General features: G+C 44.7%; 1 protein-coding gene across 1 annotated transcript in view; it reads left to right on the top strand.

Moving 5' to 3' along the window:
- SH3RF1 (SH3 domain containing ring finger 1) overlaps positions 1-22,825 on the top strand; it is a 160,044-nt gene that overhangs the window by 119,030 nt on the left and 18,189 nt on the right. Inside the window, exons 10-11 of the mRNA XM_038400901.2 lie at positions 7,609-7,961; positions 10,908-11,248. Coding sequence (XP_038256829.1) covers positions 7,609-7,961; positions 10,908-11,248 — 694 coding nt within the window. The remainder of the gene's footprint in view (positions 1-7,608; positions 7,962-10,907; positions 11,249-22,825) is intronic.

The raw sequence follows: 22,825 nt of genomic DNA, 5'->3' as shown, positions 1-22,825 counted from the left end.
TTGTAATTAGGAGGCTATATCCAAAATTATGGATAAGCTGCTAGAAATCCTCCAGGAAATTGTTTAAAGCTTTCATTGCAGAAGGCCATCTAGTGGCAAAGATGTCACTACAGTCAGCACTGGATGAGGATATGCCACTTCTAGGATTATGGACTCAGCTACAACAATGAGAAGAGTTTGGCAAAGTTCCTGAGGTCCAACAAAGCACAGAGGACTTACCATTTGAAGATCAGTTTTTTGTTTTATGAGAAAACCAATGAGTTCTCAGAGTCCTGATCCCTGTGTGTATTCCACATATACATATGCATCAGTGCCATGAGCCCACGTCCAGAAATTCTATCAAGCAGTGTCCATTGGCCCACACATGATCAGTAGATCTCCTCATGCTCCTGACCAAGGACATAAGAGGCAATGCGGTCTGATGCCTCACCAGTTCCTTCTTACTGCCACATGTCCTGAGTCAAAATCTCTGGGTCCACAGATTTCTGCTGCTTTTTCTCTTGAGAGACTCTGCAAATAGATTTGTAAACAGTTTTTAAACTTCATAGCTTTTATATTACTATATAACTCTATGTTATAGTTAATATGGCTTGTTTTCCCCCATTCTGGAGACTCCCTCCCCATAATCAGACTATGCCCAGAGTCCCGGGGTTGAAGAATTGTATCTCCTGCCCTCACTTCTTCTCTGAGAGCAACAATCACCAATATTACTTCTGTGGCTTGGATGAAACGCATATCTCTACTAAGTGTAGTATTTGTGTCTTGTTTCCACCAAGAACACACAAAGGTTGTGAGCTTTGTTTAAGGAAACACTTATGAAGAAGGCTGAGGCCCCACTCTGAACTGGGCAAGAAAAACCACCCACCCCGTACATAGGACCCAATAGACGTGCTGCACCCTCCAAGCATGAGCTTAGGAGCAGAGTCTGTAGCTCCTAAGCACAAGGACTCTTTATCCAAGGCTTCCCATGAGAGTACAGTGCACTCCTATCGTCGCAAGGACAGAACCCTGTCCTGTACTGTCCACAAGAAACACAATCCCTTCATGAGCCCATCAAAGTCAGGTGAGCCTTTGTGTGTGGTTCCTAAGGGACCAGCACTGGTGAAAACCTCTAAGTTGGAGGGTACAGCATGCAAAAAAAAAAAAAACCTCCTCTGATTCTGTTGGTGCTGCCAGCTCCCCTTATACAAGGACCATCATCTGTCAGTTCTGTTTAAGAGTGAAGGTCTGGACTTGTCAGTACTGGCTCGCTCATTTAAGGACCACACTAGCTCTCAAGACATGCTGGAACCATTGATTCTGACCGTCGGAACCCCCCAACCACACCCCAGACACTGGGACATACGAAGACATATACTACACCAAAGGATATCTTCCTTCCTTATCTGCAGTGCAGTCTCCCATCCTTTCCAGGCCAGCTCTCCTAAGGGACATTACGACATGAAAAGATAATACTACTTCAGTGTCTCAGGAACTATCTAATCTCCAAACATTGGGCAGGCATGCCCTGGTGCCAATGGCCCCACCATTGGAAGGGGAGCAGTTTTCGGGCTTGGATGAGTCAGAATTTATGGCCACTTCCATCTCCTTGGAGAGAGCCAATCTCTAACAGGAAGTCAATGAGATCTGGATGCTACCCCTCCAGCTGTGACTTCCCTAGGGATCGCTGGTATCTATTGCCATGAAAATGTCACCACCACACCAGTCAGGATTTGCCCCTTCCCAGATCTCAGGGAGGTTGGGGGAGAATCAGACACCCCAATCTGGACTCGCTCTATCTCATGGTCTGGTGTTGGTTGGACATCAGAAGTAGAATGCTCTTGTTTGACACCCATTCAAGCTATCCTTTCCCAAAGTAGGAAAGGTTCAACTAGGACCTGCTATTTAACTTAATGGAGATGTTTCTCTATCTAGATGCAGCGTAATGAGCCTTCTCTGGGCATTGCAAATATGCTGGTCATTTTAGATGATCTCCTGTCTCTTAAAAACTCAGGCTTTTCCATTAGCTCACTGTGGGTCCATCTCACAGCGATTAGTGCCTTCCTCCCTCCAGTGGATGGATGTTCTGTCTTCATACAGACACACCCCAACAACAGTAAGATTCATGAAGGGCCTACTCAGGATCTTTTCACCAGTGGTCAAACGTACATCTCAGTAGGACTTCAATTTCATCCTGTCAACACTCACCAGAACATCATGTGAACAATAGGTGACATGCTCCATCTCCCAGCTGTCCATGAAAGTTGCATTTTTAGTTGCATCCGGGAGAGTGAGGGATTTGGGAGCCCTCATGGCAGACCCTCCTGGTATGCTTTTTCCACAAGGAAAAGATATCCCTTCTCTCTGTCCTAAATGCTTGCCCAAGGTTATTTCTGAATTCCATGCTAACCAAAGTATCCATTAATCTGTCCTTTTCCCAAAATCCCACATTTCTGCTGAAGAGAAAATACTTCCCTTCCCTCAACCTCAGATATGCCCTGGTTTTCTATCTGCCAAGGACCAAACCTATCAGAAAATCAAGACTTTTTCTCACCGTAGCAGAAAGGCTGCAAAGTCAAGCAATATCCTCTCAGAGAATCTCTAAGTCGGTGTATCATAAAGCGATACAGATTAGCCCATATACCTTCTCCTAACACAGGAGGGCACATGCCATCTCTCTAGCATCCCTGCAGGATGTACCCATAGTAGATATATGCAGACCAGCTGCTTGAAGTGACATCCACACATTTGCTAGACATTATGTGCATATTGAGGATGCACCAGTGGGAACTGCAGTACTGCAAGCTTCCTCACATGGCCCTTCAGTCTGAGCATTGCTTATCAATCACCCATGTGTGGAATACACATAGGCACCAACACTCGAAGAAGAAATGGAGGTTATTTATCTGTAGCTGGAACTTCTTTGAGATTTATGGCCCCTGTCTGTATTCCATTACCTTCCCTCTATACCCTCTGTTTCGGATCCCATTGGATTCGTGATCATAAGAAGAACTGGAGAGACAATGGGCTCACACTACCTCTTGTCCCCTTTGTTGGGTACACGAAATCTACTGTGCATTTGTAGGCCAGCAGACACTGCTTGTTAGAATTTCTGGATTTGGGTACATGGTGCACATGCATACCCACATGTGGAATACAGATAAGGACCACACATCTCGAAGAACTTCCAATTACAGGTAAGTAACATGCATACATTACATTCTTTCAAAGACTCTCAGGCTATTTTATGCTCAATGGGAGTTTATACTGTGTCAGACATGCCAATATGGAGATCAGCAACAATAGCAGCAGTATTTCTGGCAATCAGCTTATCTGGCTAGACAGCAGGACTTCTCTAGGAAGAGAAATAACTCACAAACAAGAAGGTCTTCTGATTCAAATTTCAACCAACCTGCCCATTCTCCATCAGCTTTAGGCATGCAATCAACTTGACTCTCCTGTTGAGGACAGCATTCCAGTTGTGATTATCCCCATGATTTTTCCTCTATTTGGGGGCAGGCTCTCCCACTCCTACAGTGCTTGGGAACCAATAACCATGTACAAGTGGGTCTTGAACACTTTGGATTGGGTTATGCCATCCAATTTTTGTCTATCCCCGCTTCCCACCACCCCACCCCATCTTTTTTTCAGAGACCCCTCTCACAAGTCACTGCTCCTTCTGCAGATCCAGATTCTTGTTTCACAAGCTATAGAGGAAGTTTTCCTTCAGAATCAGGGAAAGCGCTTCTATTCTCATTACTTCTAGATCCCCAAGTCAAAGGGAGAGGTGAGACCCATTCTGGATCTTGAAGAACTCAACACATACATACATCAGACATCAGATTCCATGTGGTAACCTTGGCTCTAATTGTCCCCAAATAAGCACATGACTGGTTTGCTGCCATCAGTCTTTAGGATGCCTACTTTCATGTGGCAATTTTCCTAAGCAACAGGAAGTTTCTGAGACTTGTAGTAGCATGTCAATATTATCAATACACAGTTCTTCCCTTTGGCCTATCATCAGCCCCACGTGTGTTCATCAAATGCATGACAGTAGTGGCAGCCTATCTCAGAAGGATGGGAATCCATGTCTTTCCTTACCTGGATGATTGGTTACTGAGCTACAAGTCTGAAGCACAAGTGTAGTAACCCTGGCCCTAGCACTAGCACCTGCTCCAGTTTCAACCAAGATGGGTAGTATTAGGGCTTGCAGCTATGATGCAGCAGCATACAGTTCTATTCTGGCAAGAGAGACAGCCAATGAGATGGCAGCTCAAGCTGGGGAGGAGGCTCAGGAAGTGCCGTAGAAGCAGCTGAAAGGCAATTAAAGAAGAAGAAGGCTAAAAGAGAGCAGCGCTGGGTAAAAAGGGGATTTGCCAGAGAAGCTGTGTTAGAGGAAGCAGGACCTGGAAGGGCCAAGACCAAAGAGCCAGGCGACAAGGGGCCTAGGGTGTATGAACAGTGAGATTGACCACTGGGACGCTAAAAGAGGGAATGCAGTTTGGGTGCAGTAGGTCAATGGGTAGGTCCAGACGAAGAACTCTAAATCACAGGTGAACCTGTTGGAAAGAGGTCTGGCTCTTTGTAGTGTCAAATGCAGAAGCATTGCCAGGCTGGAGAGAGGTGAAGTTGGAACCCGAGAGGTGAATTCAGACTTTGCAGCCAGGGAGAGAAGTAGCTGATTCCTTCTTGGGGGACGCAGCGTGGTGTTGACAAATTTATTTTATTGTGCTGGTAATTTACAGTTTATTATTCTCATAAGTAAGTATTTGATGTTGCTTCATATTATTTATGTTCTTAACGAATTTCTGGGTTTTCCGTTGTAAAGTTTAAAAATGTAAGGTTTGCCTCTGCCTCGCCTCACAGTAGGCATAGTCTAGCTGAGGCCTGGAACACTACATTAGTCCTCATTCCTGCCCAGTTCACACTTCATCTCTTTGATTTACTGGGGTTGATTTTGAACAAAAGGAAGTCAGTATTAATTCAAGCAGAAATAATCGAGTTCACTGGGGTCCTACTGGACTCTGAGTTAAAGGACTTTTCTACCAAACTATTGTTTTCAGACAATTCAGCACCTATATCTGTCCCTCAGGTCTCATGCTTCAACTATGGTTCGTGTTTGTCTGTTGCTACTAGATCATATGGCTGCAGTAGTCCAACATGTGAGATTGTATTTTCATTCTCTTCAATACTTGCTGAAATTGGTCTATTTCCCAAGTTGTCAGTCATTGGACAAGCCTGTCTGAGTGCCACTTGCGATCGTTGAATCCCTAGCATGATGAGCACATCACATCAATGCATATGAAGGTGTTTCATTTGCCCAGCCTGCACTGACCAGGACTATAGTTACTTATGGCTCCACAATAGGTTGGGGAGCACATTGAGAGACTTTGAAAGGTTAGGGTTTGTGGGCAAAATAGGAAGCTCCCTTCATATAAACATCCTGGAGTTTGAGCAATTTACAATGCATTCTGGACCTTTCAAGCTCAGATCAAGGGCACAGTGGTTCACCTGCTTATGGACAATACCACCACAATGTATTACGTGAACAAGCAGGGAGGAGCCTGCTTCAACCAGCGCTGTTAGGAAGCAATATAGTTTTGACTCTTTTGCATCAAAGAAGGCATCACTTATCCAGCCACACACTTACCGGGGGCTCAGAATCAGTTGGCTGATCACCTCGGCAGGAATTTCTCCCAGAATCATAAGTGCTCTCTGAAGAGCAGCATTTGGAGCTGCATCTTCAGAGAATGGGACATTCTGTCTGTTGATCTATTTGCTACAAAGGAAAACAAGAAGTGCTGTCAGTTTTGCTCCAGATCAAGTCTCAATCCAAGATCTTTAACTGACATCTGTGATTTGAATTGGAGATCAGCCCTGATGTATGCTTCCCTCTCATCTCTCAAGTAATTCTCAGTCTGAAACTAGATCATGCTAACCTGATTCTTGTTGCACCAGCTTGGCCAAGACAATGTTGGTTTTCCGACCTTACAAGTCTATCTGTTCAGTCTCCCAGATCTCTTTCCCTTCTTCCTGACTTACTGATGCATCCTCTTGGATGCTGTATGGTTAGATGAGAAGGAAGGAAGATGTTCAGACCCAGTTCAATGAGTCCTACTTAATAATAGAAAACCCTCTACTAGATCTAACTATTTTCCAAGTGGAAGCTTTTCCAGTTTGAGCACTAGCTCAAGGAATCCAGCTGATGTTAGCCCACATTCATTTTGAATTACCTGTTACGTCTTAAGTCCTCAAGTCTGTCTTTCAGCTCAGTGAAGGTCCACTTAGCGGTGGTTTTGCATTCTACCCTCCAATCCAAGGGAATTCAATTTTTTTCTCTTTCCCTGGTAGTTAGATTTCTAAAAGGAGTTGTCTGTCTTCTCCCACCTGTAAAGAAATGCTTCCCTTGTGGGAGCTTAACACTGTGCTGGCTGCCCTCATGGGACCTCCATCTGAGCCTTTAGCAACTTGTTCTCTCTCCTTCCTTTGTCAAAAGGCAGCCTTTCTTATTGCCATAACATCCACAAGGAGAGTAAGTGAACTGCAGACCCTAATGGCAGGGCTGCCCTATACACAGTTTTTCAAAGACAAGTTGGCCTTAAGACCACACCCCAAATTTTTCTCTAAAGTGGTTTCACTATTTTACCTTAAGCAACAATATACTTACCTATATTTTTTCCTAAGCCTCATTCAAATGCAGATGAACAGCACCTTCATTTGCTGGATGTGAGATGATCCGTGGAGTTCTATTTGTAGAGGACTAAACCGTTCAGTGCATCACCTCATCTTTTTGTGTCCTGTGTGGATTGGATGAGAGGTTAGGTGATTTCTGCACAGATGATCTCCAGGTGGATTATTTCTTGCATTTATAGTGGCCTATGAGGTAGCTCAGGCCACACCATCACTAAGACCAGTGGCTCATTCAAGCAGGGCCAAAGCAACTCCAGGTGCATTTCTCAATGACACATCTATATTGGACATTTTCAGGGCTGCCACCTGATCTTCACTGCATACTTTCATCACACACTGTGCTATTATAACTGCATCTAGATCAGGTGCAAGGTTTGGAAAAGCAGTTCTACAGTCATTTTTAAGTATACTCCAAACCGCACTTCCTGGTGTTTCTGCTTGAGAGTCATCTGAGTGGAATAAACATGAGCAACCACTTGAAGAAGAAAAAGCAGTTACTAACCTGTACTATAATTGTTGTTCTTTGAGATGTGGGTGCAAACATATTCCATGACCCATCTTAGCAATGGGAGGCACTAAGAGGCACCAGAAGGCACGTGTGCTGCCCTGATGATTACTTCTAGGCAAAGCTCTCAGGCTTTGATATGCTGGGCCCATACACACGTGAGTGGAATATATATCTGCACCACGTCTTTAAGAACAACAGTCTCAGTACAGGTAATTTTTTTTTCTCTGTTCTGATTTGGTAAATCTAATGTTGAGATGCTGTGTCATAACACCCACATATACTATTACAGTTTTTATGTGGAGGGGTGATGGTGGAAGGGAAGCTTTTTTTTTTTAATAAGTTGTTATATCACTGTGACTAATGTCTCAATGTGTATATGTCTTTGATAATAATACTTCCTTTCACATTTCCTCCCCTTATCTTCGTTGCAGTACACAGCCAAGAAAGACCTACAGCAGCCGTGATGCCAATACAGGCTCAAAGTTCAGCATGCCTTATTCCTGCAGCTGTGATCACCCCCCACCATTCTGTTGCTTCCCAGCAGCTCCAGCCTCAGCTTTCAAATGCTGCTGCTTACGTCACTCCTGTGAATATCAACCGATCAAATGTTCCACTAGCTTGTGCAGCAGCTTCTTTAAACTCTCCCAGCATCACCTCTGCACCTTTAGATGGAGACATGAGTGGGAGAGCTGTGAGTGTTCACCCTGGGGCTCCTGCTTCTCCTGAAAATGCTTTAGCAGCTGGTGGGACTACTGCAGTCAGTAAACCAGACAAGGATAACAAGGTGGGCATGGGATTATATTTGCATCCCAGGCAGTATCTCACTTCTATCATGTGAACTTTTTAAATAGACTTACATTCATGTCTTTGTATGATTTAAGAGTAACATACAGTGGGCTTTTATGGAAGATTGAGCAAGTTGGGCATTCATTTGAATAGCTGTATGTTAGGGCAAGTCCATATTTGTTAGAATAATTTAGGGTGGTGGGTGCATATTGGAGCAGAGGTGCAATTGGATAAAGAGTAGGATACAGAGTTCAGCAGGATTAGGAAAGAGAATTGCTGCAGGTCAGAGGGATCAGTTGCTCTGTTGTTGGAATTCTTTATATTTCATTCTTTCTGGAGCTGTAACCTGATTCCTGGATGCTTCAGGGGACTCTTGCATGGTCAGCAACTCTAATTAGTGGGCCTCTGTAAGTTGATAGGTGAGCCTGTAAACACGAATTTATGGGAACATAAATTATTGAGTCTTATAAAATAAAGTTAATATTTAATGAAAATCAATATGTATTTAGTGTGTACAATTTCCTTCAAAAAATAAGTCAGAAAGAGTTTAATGTTTTATGGCAAAAAAAAATAAAGATAATTTCCTTCATTATGTTAATACCTTAAATGAGAAAATTGAAGTTTATGAAAAGTTTAATTTCATGATATTTCTGTTGAACAAGAAAAAGATAATGAACTAAAATGTCAGTCGTAGAAGCACGGCTCTCTTCCAAATTCTGTGTTTAGTAGAGTCTCAATTAATCCATTTTCTTCCCCGTGCACAATTTGCTCCTTGCAGTGTTCTCCGGTACCACTTTCAATTTTAAACTCAAGCTTTCACCTTTCTCCATGGGAGTGATTCTTCCTACCTAATTGATCTTGCTATTAGGCTGAATTTGAGGAAAAATATACTACATTTTCCTCTGATTTTTAACTGTAATATATTATTTATAGTTTATACCCCTTTTGACCACTTCCTTTAACTCCTAGGTTAAACACTTGTAGACATTTGTCTTGTAACTTTTCCCTCACAGTCACTGCTTTGTCAAGCTATACATAAGTAGTTATTGTAATATTTCCCCACAGGCTAATGTCTGCTACTCTTAATCATTTTTGTTGTTCACCTTTAAACTGAGGTACCCAGTACTGTGCATTCATGTAATTACTTCATTTGCAGCCAACTGAGATTAGACTGAAATGTCTTTTGCTGAAGTTTTATTGAGCATCTACTGTTTTGGAAGTTCTCTCTTACATACCTAAACTTATTCAGTCAAAGGGTTTATGTAAGAAGATCACTGCCAGACTCTTTAAAAAGGGAAGAAATACAAAAGCGGTTTGAACAAATCAGTGCTGAAAAGGCTCTGGGGGTTATAGTTGATTACAAATTGAACAAGTCTACAACGCCATGTAGTTGCAAAAAAGGCTAATTTTCGTTCTGGGGTGTATTAACAAGACCGCTGTATAAAGTGTTGTTGTAGCCATGTTGTGTTTATTACATATGCTAAACAGTCTGTTCAAACCTTGTATTTAGCAATGACATTTTGACTTAGTGTCCCAGACCTGAAGAAGAGCTCTGTGTAAGCTCAAAAGCTTGTCTCTCTCACCAACAGAAGTTGGTCCAGTAACCAGAGTGTCGTATTTAAGACATGGGAGGTAATTGTCTCACTTTGCTTGGCACCGGTGAACCTCAGCTGGAGAACTGTGTCCAGTTCTGAGTGGCACACTTAGGAAAGATGTGGACAAATTGGAGAGAGTCCAGAGGAGAGCAACAATATGAGAAAAGGTTTAGAAAACCTGACCAATCAAGAAAGATTAAAAAAAAGGGCATGTTTATTTTTGTAGAAAAGAAGACTGAGGGGAGACCTGTTAGCCTTCAGATATATTAAGGGATGTTATAAAGAGGATCAATTGTTTTCCATGTCCATTGAATATAGGACCTGAAGTAATGGTCTTAATCCACAGCAAGAGAGATTTAGGTTAGATTTTAGGAAAACTTTTTAACTCTAAGGGTAGTTAAGATCTAGAATAGACTGCCAAGGGAGGTTGTGGACTCCCCATAATTGGAGATTCTGTAAGAACTGACTGGACAAACACCTGTCAGGGATGGTCTAGGTTTACTTGGCCCTGCCTCAGTGCAAGAAGCTGCACTCGATGACTTCTTGAGGTCCTTTCTAGCCCTACATTTCTATGATTCTGTAGTCTTTAGGGGTTTCTGTCTGAGCAGGTAAAAAGAATGTTTACAATTCTCCCTTGTAACAAGGACACAAAACACAAACAATTCCCCTCCTGGCAAATTCTGCTAACCATTCAAGATCTCCTTTGTGCGGAATAAGGGAGGAAAAATTGGAGGCCCTCGTCCAAACCACAGGCTGTGGTGCAGGTTTTCCCCCCTGCTCAATATCAGAGGAATCTCTCGTCTTTCCCAGGATCCTCCCCTCTGACCAAAACTCTCAGCCTCTAATGGCTGTCTCTTAAAGAGCCCTCAGCTGACTTCTGCACTCTGTAAATTCTCTTTTGAAGCATAGTGGTTGGCGTTTAAGGCAATCACTTGGCTGGGTTCATTTTCTCAGATAAGTGAAGGAGGTTAGCCCATTTGTGGTCCTGCTTGAGTGAAGGAAGGTGCATACATTCCTTTGCAGCAGAAGTGTTTTTCTTTTTTGGTTACTAAAAAAACAGTACTGTATTCTTACAGCAGAAATTAGAAAAAGACATTTCTTTCTCTAGTAACTTTTGCAGCCAAGGGCATTTATTTAATGGAAATAATTTATAACACTACTTAGTTTGCTAGATTTAATCAAAATGATTACTTTGTGGAGGTCTCAAAGTATCTGTCCTTATTAACGCAGTCCTCTGAGATCAAAATGACCATGTATTTTTAAAAAATGTATTGCAATTCTTCATTGTCTGCCAAATGTCTCTTGTTTTAAAATGACTTTAATTTACACTCTTTATTTTTGCTTAACAGAAAGAAAAAAAAGGTTTGCTCAAGTTGCTTTCTGGAGCATCTACCAAACGCAAGCCCCGAGTGTCACCTCCATCATCACCAACTCTGGAGGTTGAGCAAGCAGCTGCAGAGATGGCCCTCCAGGGCGCAGTAGGGCCTGAGGTTCCATCAGCTGTCAGCCATGGCAGAGCTGGATCCTGTCCTGTGGACAATGAAGTCTCTGCAGCAGCACTAGCACAGGAGACTCTGCATCGGAAAACAAGTTCTTTGGATTCCAGTATTCCTATAGCACCTCCCCCTCGGCAGCCATGTTCCTCATTGGGCCCAGTCCAGAATGAATCCAGGCCTGTTGTTTGTGAAAGGTAAATCATCGCATGCGGCTAAACTGAGACAAATCTGCATCATTCAACAATATTTATTAAAGCTGGCAGAAATTATTCAAAATTTTGATTACATTTTGAAAATTTTTAACAAAAAAATTTGACAGTTTTCATGATTTTTTTCTGGATTTTTAATGAACTATAAAACCACTCATAATGTTTTGATTTTTTAAAAATTCCAATGATGTTTTTAAAAAAAATTCTTGATATTTTTTCTCAGTTTATCAACCAGCTCTCATACTTATATATATTTACTTCCTTTACATTATTTAAAGATTCTGGGACCTGTAAGCACTCAGATACTATAGTGGAGGGCAAAGTATAAAAACCTTGACAGATAACTTATGTATATGGTTAACTTTATCACTATGAATAGTTCCATTATTAATTGTGCATCAAGTTCAGTATAAGTTTTTGCGGTTTCAGGTCCTTGCTTGTGAATAGACTTAAACTGGAAACTTGTTAATAAGCTGTTGCAAGGTATTACCATTGTCCTAATGTCCTACTCATCTGAATCTCTTCCTCTGGGCAGTAGCTCCAAAAATGCACAAAACTATCTAGATTCTGAAAATCCTTGCTAGTTACTCTGAATCCCTGTCATTCTTAATTGATGCTCACCACTTTAGCACAATGTACCCCCATAGCTTCACACTTCTGGGATCTCAATATTACCCAATGGCTATGAAGTGAGTAGAGGCTATTCCAGTGCTAGAATACTGTCCATTTTTATTTTCCCCACACTATTTGTGCTAATATTGCACCAGTGACATAGGGTATCTTCTCCTTTGCACTGTTTGATTAATGGTTCTAGAAATGAACACTTGTCTTAATGCAAACTCCAGGGTGTTAGCCAACATTGGGGGAAATAATTCATGTTTGGTAGTAGATGCTTCACTGTCTGTGTATAGTTTTAAGCTTTGACCTGATCCTGTAATTCACTACATGCAAGCATAATAATGCATTTTAGAAAGATCCTTTCTAATTTTATGTACTATCATTCTATAATTGGTACCAGACTAAACTGCTATCCCAAACCCATGCCCCTCCCAATCATACATTTATTTTTCATCAAATTTACTTTAAATGAAGTTTCAACCTTTACACTGGTTTCTCATTGTCCCTTCTTTTGAAGGATTAATTCCTCCCTCTCTGTGGCTGATCTAGTCAGATATTTCCATTGCTATAGGCCAGGGTACTTGTTCACTATTTCATAAGAATTCATCGCTTACATTGCACTTGAAGTCTTCAGAGTATTTGACAAGCTTTAATTAAACTTCCTAAACCATCCATGAAGTAGGTAAATTGCTATCTTGTGAGGAGAACTGGATGACTGGAGAGAACTAAATTGTTGAAGCAATAACGCGTTTAACAAAAAAGGAAGAAAATGTAGATAAAACATTTAACTTGTAGATAAAACAAACAAAACCAAAATATAATAAACAGTGAAATATCCAGAAAGATCATACTTTCTTCTGGTTTACAATTCCAGTCCCAGGTGCCAAGCTGTTTTAAAAAGAAACAAAATTCTTCCTGCTCTGACCCAGGCTTTGGGGTAAAATTATCAAAAGTGCCCAAGACTTTCAGTGAGACTTAGGCCTGGTCTGCATTACAAAGTTATGCTCCTAAGTGCCTCAGACCAGGCCTATGCCTAAAACTTAGGTCAACATATCTACATAGCTCAGAGGTATGAAAAATTCATTCTCGAGAGACATAGTTAAGCCATTGCAAAGCCTAATGTAGACTCCTCTAGGTCAATGGAAAAATGTTTCTGTCAATTTAGCTACTGCCTCTTGAGGGGGTAATTAACTACACTGCTGGACAAACCCCTTCTGTTGCTGTAGCAAGTGTCTACGGTGACGTAGTTGTGCTGTGGTAACAAGTCTAGTGTAGACATAGCCATAGTCACTTTTGATAAATGGGACTTAGACTCCTTTTTGAAAATGTTACTATTTATGTTTTAATCGGATTTCCCAATAGACGTGCTTTGCTTAAAGGCACAGTAATAAACTCCGAGGTACACCCATAGCTTTCACATACACTAAGACTATTCACTTTCATTACGCCAGGAAACTTTTCCCATCTACCCTACAGAAAGAAATAGTTTAAAAAAAAAACGAACTGTGCAATTAGAGAGAGAAATTAAAAATTGCATTCATAAACAGTAAGTAGATCAACCCCCGTGGCATCAAACCAAATCAAACATACATGATGAGGGTTTGCAGACAACACTTCTTGCTTTGGCATCCCTAGCTGTCCCTGGTAAGGAAGTGACAGAAATGAGACTACTTCTTCGAGTGTTTGTTCATGTTGACTCCAATTAGGTGTGTGAATGCACATGTGCACAGTAGCCAGAAAATTTTCCCTAGCAGCAACCTTAGGATCAGCCTGGGTGCCACCTGGAATCACGCCTTCATGGCACCCAATATAGAGTCCTGTTGACCCGCCACCCCCTCAGTTCCTTCTTACCGCCAGTGACAGTAGCTGGAACTTTCCTTGCTCTTGTTCTGGCAAGTGACTTAGCAGTTCGATTCCTGTTGTACTCATTTTGTTTATTCAGATGGCATAGTTTAGTATAGTTAGTTAGTCAGTTGTAAGTTTCATTTATGGGGGTTCCCCCCACTTATTTGTTGCAACCGGGGCATGCCGCAATCCCCGGGCTTCAAGATCTGCAAGGACAGTGCGAAGTGCATGCCAAAAAATGACACTCCACACACACACCCCCCTCCTGTTTATCGTGTCTGGGTGAGGGTCACCAAAAAAACCGCTGTAAAATCTGTTGTGAATTCCAAGAATCCTGAAAGAGAGAGAGCAGCGGTTTAAAATCCTCCTCCTGGAGGCAGCTCTTTTACTGTAGTCAGACCCGAGTGCCGGGGATCCCACCACCAGCACGTCGTCTTTGGTGCTGAGCGTGCCAGTGCCCTCTTCAAGAGACCAGGCGCCAAAGAAAGGTGCGGCCAAGGACTTTAGACACTGTCATGGAGTGTCTCGAGGACACTCCAGCCTTCAGCACCAGTCCCAAGCACCAATGCAGAAGAAGAGGAGGATCAAAAGGGGCCGATCCCCTTTGCCTAGATCCAGAGACCAGCCATCAGTGGCACCACAGTCAGGCCACAGCTCCGAGACTCAGGGGGCGGCACCCGCCCCCTGTTTTGAACCTGTGACCATCACTCCGATCCCTGTTTTTCATTAGTTGTCCCACATATTCATTTGGTTCCTGGGTCCCTCCCGCTAGGCTGGGGGAGGAACCTTTAGAAGTGGGTGGGCTTGTGCCCACCCCCCTCCCAGGTTTTCCAGTAAGGACTCCTGCCCAAGGATCCTGAGCCAAGGATCTCACTCGGGTGCTGCTTCAGTCGCGTCTGCAACCTTTGTCCCCCCACGTTCATCAGCTGAGCAGTTACTTCCAGCGTCAATGCCAGCAACCATGGCATCAACTGCGGTGCCACCTTTGATAGTGTCGTCCACTCCGGAGGTGTCAGTGGCTCAGGTTACGGCACCAGCTGCACCTTTGGAACCAACTACGGCACGAGCACCATCATTGACACTGCCTGCACTGACGTCGATTACCACCACGGCGCAGACACACCATTAGACAGTGCCGCCGGTACTGGCATGGGGGCCAGCGTTGACGCCTGTGCCCCACACCTTTCACAGCACTGAGACCGGACTATCCCACCACTGTTCCCACCATCTCAAGTGATGTCTCTGAAAGGGATGGAGGGGAGCAACCACCTTCTTTGGTGGCCTCCTCCTCCTCGTCTTCCCCAGATGAGGTGCTTGCAGGCACTGCCATTGCCCAAGCTCTGAAGACTTGAGTGTGTTGCAGCAGTTGCTGCGCTGGGTCGCACAGGGTCTGGGTATTAAGGCGGAGGAAGTTGTAGACGAGGCAGACCCTATGGTGGACATCATGGCCACTTCAGGTCCTTCCGGTATTGCCTTACCACTAATCAAAACTGTCACAGACTTGACCAAGACCCTGTGGCAGACCTCAGCCTCTCTGCCACCAAGCTCAGTGAACGGTGGTACTTTGTGCCTTCCAAGGGTTACAAACATCTATACAGGTTTCAGAGTAGCAGCCGTGTTAGTCTGTATTCGCAAAAAGAAAAGGAGTACTTGTGGCACCTTAGAGACTAACAAATTTATTTGAGCATAAGCTTTCGTGAGCTGTAGCTCACTTCATCGGATGCATTTGGTGGAAAATACAGTGGGGAGATTTATATACACACACAGAGAACATGAAACAATGAGTTTTATCATACACACTGTAAGGAGAGTGATCACTTAAGATGATACTGTTCCTGACGGCTTGTAGTCCATCTTTGAGTGGAATGTTGGTGTAGAGGGCTTCTACACCAACATTCCACACAAAGATGGACTACAAGCCGTATCCCTGATAATGTCACGGCTAACCTGGTGGCTGAACTTTGTGACTTTGTCCTCACCCATAACTATTTCACATTTGGGGACAATGTATACCTTCAAATCAGCGGCACTGCGATGGGTACCCGCATGGCCCCACAGTATGCCAACATTTTTATGGCTGACTTAGAACAACGCTTCCTCAGCTCTCGTCCCCTAATGCCCCTACTCTACTTGCGCTACATTGATGACATCTTCATCATCTGGACCCATGGAAAAGAAGCCCTTGAGGAATTCCACCATGATTTCAACAATTTCCATCCCACCATCAACCTCAGCCTGGACCAGTCCACACAAGAGATCCACTTCTTGGACACTACGGTGCTAATACGCGATGGTCACATAAACACCACCCTATATCGGAAACCTACTGACCGCTATTCCTACCTACATGCCTCTAGCTTTCATCCAGATCATACCACACGATCCATTGTCTACAGCCAAGCTCTACGATATAACCGCATTGTTCCAACCCCTCAGACAGAGACAAACACCTACAAGATCTCTATCATGCAGTCTTACAACTACAATACCCACCTGCTGAAGTGAAGAAACAGATTGACAGAGCCAGAAGAGTACCCAGAAGTCACCTACTACAGGACAGGCCCAACAAAGAAAATAAGAGAACGCCACTAGCCATCACCTTCAGCCCCTTACTAAAACCTCTCCAACGCATCATCAAGGATCTACAACCTATCCTGAAGGACGACCCATCACTCTCACAGATCTTGGGAGACAGGCCAATCCTTGCTTACAGACAGCCTCCCAACCTGAAGCAAATACTCACCAGCAACCACATACCACACAACAGAACCACTAACCCAGGAACCTATTCTTGCAACAAAGCCCGTTGCCCACTCTGTCCACATATCTATTCAGGGGACACCATCATAGGGCCTAATCACATCAGCCACACTATCAGAGGCTTGTTCACCTGCGCATCTACCAATGTGACATATGCCATCATGTGCCAGCATTGCCCCTCTGCCATGTACATTGGTCAAACTGGACAGTCTCTACGTAAAAGAATAAATGGACACAAATCAGATGTCAAGAATTATAACATTCAAAAACCAGTCGGAGAACACTTCAATCTCTCCGGTCACTCGATTACAGACCTGAGGGTGGCTATCCTTCAACAAAAAAACTTCAAAAACAGACTCCAGCGAGAGACTGCTGAATTGGAATTAATTTGCAAACTGGATACAATTACCTTAGGCTTGAATAGAGACTGGGAATGGATGAGTCATTACGCAAAGTAAAACTATTTCCCCATGTTATTTCTTCCCCCCCACCCCACCCCCCACTGTTCTTCAGATGTTCTTGTTAACTGCTGGAAATGGCCCACCTGGATTATCACCACAAGAGGTTTTCCTCCTTCCCCCTCTCCTTTCTGCTGGTAATAGCTCATCTTAAGTGATCACTCTCCTTACAGTGTGTATGATAAAACCCATTGTTTCATGTTCTCTGCATGTGTATATAAATCTCCCAACTGTATTTTCCACCAAATGCATCCGATGAAGTGAGCTGTAGCTCATGAAAGCTTATGCTCAAATAAATTTGTTAGTCTCTAAGGTGCCACAAGTACTCCTTTTCTTTTTGCAAACATCTATACACTCACTGTTAGTGGACGCTGCTCCCAAGAATAGGGCTGCAAAAAAACTGGACCTATTTGGGTGGAAGGTATATGCCCCGGGGGGACTGCAGCTCCACATTCTTCTTCGAGTGCTATCCCTGTGGGTGCTCCACTTTAGGTGTTCGTGCATCCTTGCAATCGCAGTTGGAGACTTTTAGTAGCAGTGCCAGGTTCGGTCACACATGCGTGGTCCCTGTCTCATGCTGCTGCAGGCAGTTAACTGATGCTGTGCGACCAACCCCCACTTGGTTCCTTCTCTACCTCTCTTGGCTAGGAGTCTGAGCAATTAGCAGCACTTTGCTACTTTGTAGTTAATTAGTTACAGTCAATTACTTAGTTTCCTTGTTATCAGCTACTTAGTTTGTTTCCCCTTTCTTTTCTCCTTGGTTTAAAAAAAAAACAACAAAAAAACCCTCACAGCCAGGAACTTCAGAAAAACAGCCTTTTTGAGGGCGAAAGCCCTCACCCGCAACAGGAATACCCAGTTTCCTGGCTCTCAGTGCCTTGCCTCCAGGCTCAGAGTGCCTGTCCCTGACAGCCAAGGTCAGTGTGTTTACTGCCTGTGTGTTAGTGCCTCCAGCGCAGGCACTAACAAAGTGCTGCATTGCCTCAGGCTTACAGAAAGGCAGGAAGTGGAGAGGTCTCTCAGATCTGCATCCTGGCATGAGGCTTGGGACCCCCCTCCCCCACTACTTCGCCAGTGACAGTTTCGGACAGGAGTACTTTCTCCAACCCCACATCGGAGTGCCCCGCCAGGCATCACTCGAGGAAGCATTTGGGTCCCCACCACAAGAATAAACAAAAAACAAACAAACAAAAAACACAGCTGTCCCATAGGTAATAATAGCACCAGCTGCGCTGTCAGCGCCAGGGACTCAGGTGGCTGAAAGCTCCGGCACTGCTGCAGACAGACTTTGGGGAACGGCTCCGGCGCAGGCACCGAAGGGAGGTTGGAGCCCCATGACTCCACACCACAATCTACAGCCACTCCATGGGCAGTCATCCAATACCGGCACCGGCTGTGCTGTCAGCACTGGGAGCCGAGATGGTGGAAAACCCGCACCGCTAGAACCAGAGATTCTACAGGAATAGGCTCCGATGCAGGCACTGAGGGGAAATCAAAACCCCGTGCCTCTACCCTGCAATGTATGTTCATTCCATGGGCAGGCATCCAATACCGGCACCGGCTGTGCAGCACCGGGAGTCAAAGTAGTGGAAAATCCCAGCACCCCTGGCACCACTAGAGCCAGAGACTCTACAAGAGCTGCCTCTGACACAGGCACTAAGGGGAAACCAAAACCCTGTGCCTCCGCACTGCGATCTACAAATGGTGGTGTGGTGCCACTACAAAAGGCGGCTTCTTCAAAGGCGCACCCAACACGCACAGCGGCGCAGCCAGCAGCGCTGCCTTCTCCTCCACAGCCCTGGCACTGACAAGGAGGCAGTCCCAGGGGCCAATCAAACCAGCACGTTTGCAGTTCCTCAGACAGAGTGTTCTGGTATTCAGCTCTGCCCCTGATCCCCCTATTCGCGGTACCGATACAAGAATGATACCCTCGGCACCAAGTCTCCCTGCATCCCCAACATTACTCATTGTCTCACTCCTTATTTGAAGGAGGAAGATAAGGAAGAACAGGGAGCTATTCCCACGTTGGCTCCTATCCATCAGGAGTCAGTCAACCCAGGAGTCCGTACTGGGGCATATTATGCTGTCCTCGGGTAATTACAGTAGTATGGGGACCCCCTATGTGGCTCCCATCCCAATGGGCATACTGGACTCCATGGGTCATATGCCCCAAACAAGGGGGGGACTGCCCACCACGGCTTCTGTACCTGCACCCTCAGTGGTACCAGGGGAAGAGGAGAAAGAACCTCCACCCCTGCAGGGGACATCACCTACCCACTTGCCATCATTGTCCACAGAGGATACCTTTATGACTCCTCCTCCTACTATAGGGGATGATTTCAAACTGTTCCATGGCTTATTTGAGAGGGTAGTCCTCTCTGGACCTCTCCCTTGAGGAGGTCCCCATGACACAGCATGGGCTAGTGGACTTTTTGCATAAATTCACTTCTTTTAAAAAAAAATTGCCCTTCACATGAATGAGGCTCTGATGGACCCTATAAGGGTCATTCTGTGGAACCCTGCAGCTGCCCTTCCAGCCAACGGGAGGTCTGACAAGAGGTGTGTACCAACAAAGGGCGTGGACTTCGCATCCAGTGATTAATTTCTTAGTGATAGATGCAGTCCAGCGATGTGCCATGCAACAACAGCCCTGAAACACAACTCATGATAAGGACTGGAAAAGACATGATCAGTTTTGGCAATAAGGCTTACTCCTTGAGGGCCTCCTTACTCCCTCACCTCCGCATAGCCAACTATGCAACATTACTAGCAAAATACAACTATACAAACTACACAAAAATGTCCAAATTGATTAATTTTATTGCCAAGGACAAGGGAGAACAATTCGCAGCCCTTGATTCTGAGGACAGGGCCGCAACATCTGTGTTGATGGTGGTTGTAATGAGAAGGACCTCATGGCTCTATCTCTCTGGCTTCCCTGATGAGATGCAATCCGTGGTGGAAAACTTTTCAGCCCAAATTATTCACCAAAAAGACAGACGACTCACTCCAGTCACTCACAGACGCATGAGCGACTCTCCGATCCTTGGGACCTATAACCCCAAAATGAAGAGGAAACAGAGGAATTACTTTACAACCCAATGATAGCACCAGCCAATGTATTCACAACAACAGCAGTGATTTGACTCACAGGGTTGCAGACACAGGCCCTGAGGGGACAACAATCTACTTCTCAAGTTGCTGCATCCCAACCATCAACTTCCCCTCACAAGAATTCCAGTGGATGGAGACCAATGCTCGACCTCCAATAATTCAACAAGTTTGTCAGAAACGCAACAATTCAAGATGGTCATACTACACACTATAAGCAACTGCCTACTAAAAGTGTCAACCCAGAAGACATCATTGCAGGACACCGAAGAGGTGGTAACCCTCTTTACAAGTCTGGGCTTCCTAATAAATACCGACCAGCCCACTCTAACAACAGTGCAAGAGATGGACTTCATTGGGGCCCACCTCAACCCTATCGAGGCTATAGCCTCACTATCGAGACAATGTTCTCTCACTCTCACCAGCCTCATACCCACCGCGTGAAATAGCCCACAGGTATCTGCCAGGATTTACCCCCAACTCCTTGACCACATGGCAGCCACAACATTTGCTGTCAGACACACCAGATTAAACATCCATTGCCTACAAGGAAGGCTACATATCAACTTTGTTCCACACAGGCACAGCATTAACAAGCACCCCACAATATCAGGCAAAATAAAGGACCCCCTTCTCTTGTGGGCAAAACCGACCAATGTATGCACGGGGCACCCTTCATTCAGACCACAAATGCCTTACTCCTGGGATGCGGAGCACACCTGCACCCACATTCTATATAGGACCGCTGGTCCCCTGCAGAATCCTTTTTGACATATAAACTTATTGGAACTTCAAGCTGTCCGCAATGCTTGCTCCCAATTCCTGCCACTCATCAAAGACAAAGCTATTTGAAGTCTTAGCTTGTATGTATTATATATACAGACAAGGGGGAGCACACTCACAGTACCTCTGCCTGCAAGCCATAATACCCTGACGATGGTGCATCAGACACAATATCCACACCACCACAGCAGATAGCCTCATCAGACAAATTTCTCAGGACTGCGAAGGGAGCTCGACAACACAGTACTCCTGCATGTATTTCAACAATGGGGGTTCCCCACAGTAGACCTTTTATTAACTGTACAAAATACCAAACACTCTCATTTTTGTTCCAGTGCGGGTCTCGGTGTGCAGTCGTTAGGCAATGCATTCCTCCTCTAGTGGAATGCTCCCTTTCTCTATGCCTTCCCTCCTATTCCTCTCTTGAACTGAGTGATCCACAAGATAAAGCTGGATGGGCCACAGTAATTCTACTATCATGGTCTCACCAAACCATGTATCCTTACCCCCTCAGCATGACCATGCATCCATGAATTGTACTCCCACTTCTGTCTCACCTGCAGTCCCAGGACTCAAACTGTGTCCTGCATCCACAGAAACTCCCTCTCAGAGCATGGTTCAGAGGAGGTAGAAAATATACTATTACACAGTTGAACAGAAATGAACTGTCGTCCGTACAGCCTGAAGGGGAGACGAGTTAAGGCCTGGTGCCATCTAAAATGGATGACTTCCATCCCGGGACTTTACCCTCTATACTGCATTACCTATTCGAACTCAAACAGTCAGACCTATCTATGAACTCAATAAAAGTCCATCTACCTACCATCACAACATTCCACCCCCAGGTGGATTGCCATCCCGTCTTTACCCATCTACTGACCTAATGTTTCCTCAGAGGACTCAGTAATGCCTACCCTGAACTATGTGAGCCTACTACACCATCGGACCTGAACCTGGTCCTTCGGATCATCACCTCTTCCTCTTTTGAACCCAGGACAACATAATCACTGCTACACCATTCTATGAAAGTTGCATTTCTTGTGGCAATGACATCTGTCAGACGTGTGGCAACACTGTGGGCTTTCATGGTGAAACCTCCATAGGTGGTCTTCTTTGAGGATAAAACTCCCCACAGATAGAACACATTACACACTTCATAATCTTGATGTTCAGAGGGCATTGGCTTCTTACATAGACAGGACTAAACCATCCCATAAATCACCCAGACAGTTTCTATCTGTCACTGAATGCTCCAAAAGGAACACCATCTCTAAACAAAGACTTTCCACTTAGAGCCATCATCGCACAAAACTCTATCATCAGTGTGATTGCCAGTCCCTTATGGGGATTTGCTTACATCCCACTAGAGCCTTATTAGCCTCCACGGCCTCCCTGCACAATGTACCTATCATGGATGTTTGTAGAGTTGCTGCCTGGGCCTCAGCCTATACCTTTAGACAGCATGATGCCTTAGAGCAACAGGCAACAGCTGATACCTCCTTCAGATGCTCACTACTATCGGAGGTAATGACTTCAACTCCGAAGCTCCTCCTTTCATTGGAGGGCACTGCTCTGAAGTCACCTAAAGTGGAGCACCCATAGGGACAGCACTCGAAGAAGAAGAGAAGGTTATTCACCTTGTGTAGTAACTGAGGTTCTTTGAGATGTGTCCCCTTGTGGGTGCTCCACTGCCCTCCCTCTGCCCCTCTACTTCGAAGTTCCTCTTTGAGTGTTTGTTCACGTCTATTCCACATTAGGTGAGTGCACGCCGTGTGCACGAGCATCGGAAACTTTTTCCCTTAGTGACTCCTGGAGGGCCCCCTGAGTGGTGCCCCTGCACCCTGCATATATACCCCCGCCAGCCTGACTCCTCCAGTTTCTTATCGTCCATGGCGGCGTTGAAACAACCTCTCTCTCTCTCTCGTAGAAGAGCAGTCCCTTAGCCTTTAGAGTAGCTGTTATCAGTTCGTTTACATATAGATTGTGA

The sequence above is a fragment of the Dermochelys coriacea genome, chromosome 4, assembly GCF_009764565.3.
Source record: "Dermochelys coriacea isolate rDerCor1 chromosome 4, rDerCor1.pri.v4, whole genome shotgun sequence".
In the NCBI taxonomy this organism is placed as follows: Eukaryota; Metazoa; Chordata; order Testudines; family Dermochelyidae; genus Dermochelys; species Dermochelys coriacea.
This window is presented reverse-complemented; position numbering and strand designations above follow the sequence as displayed.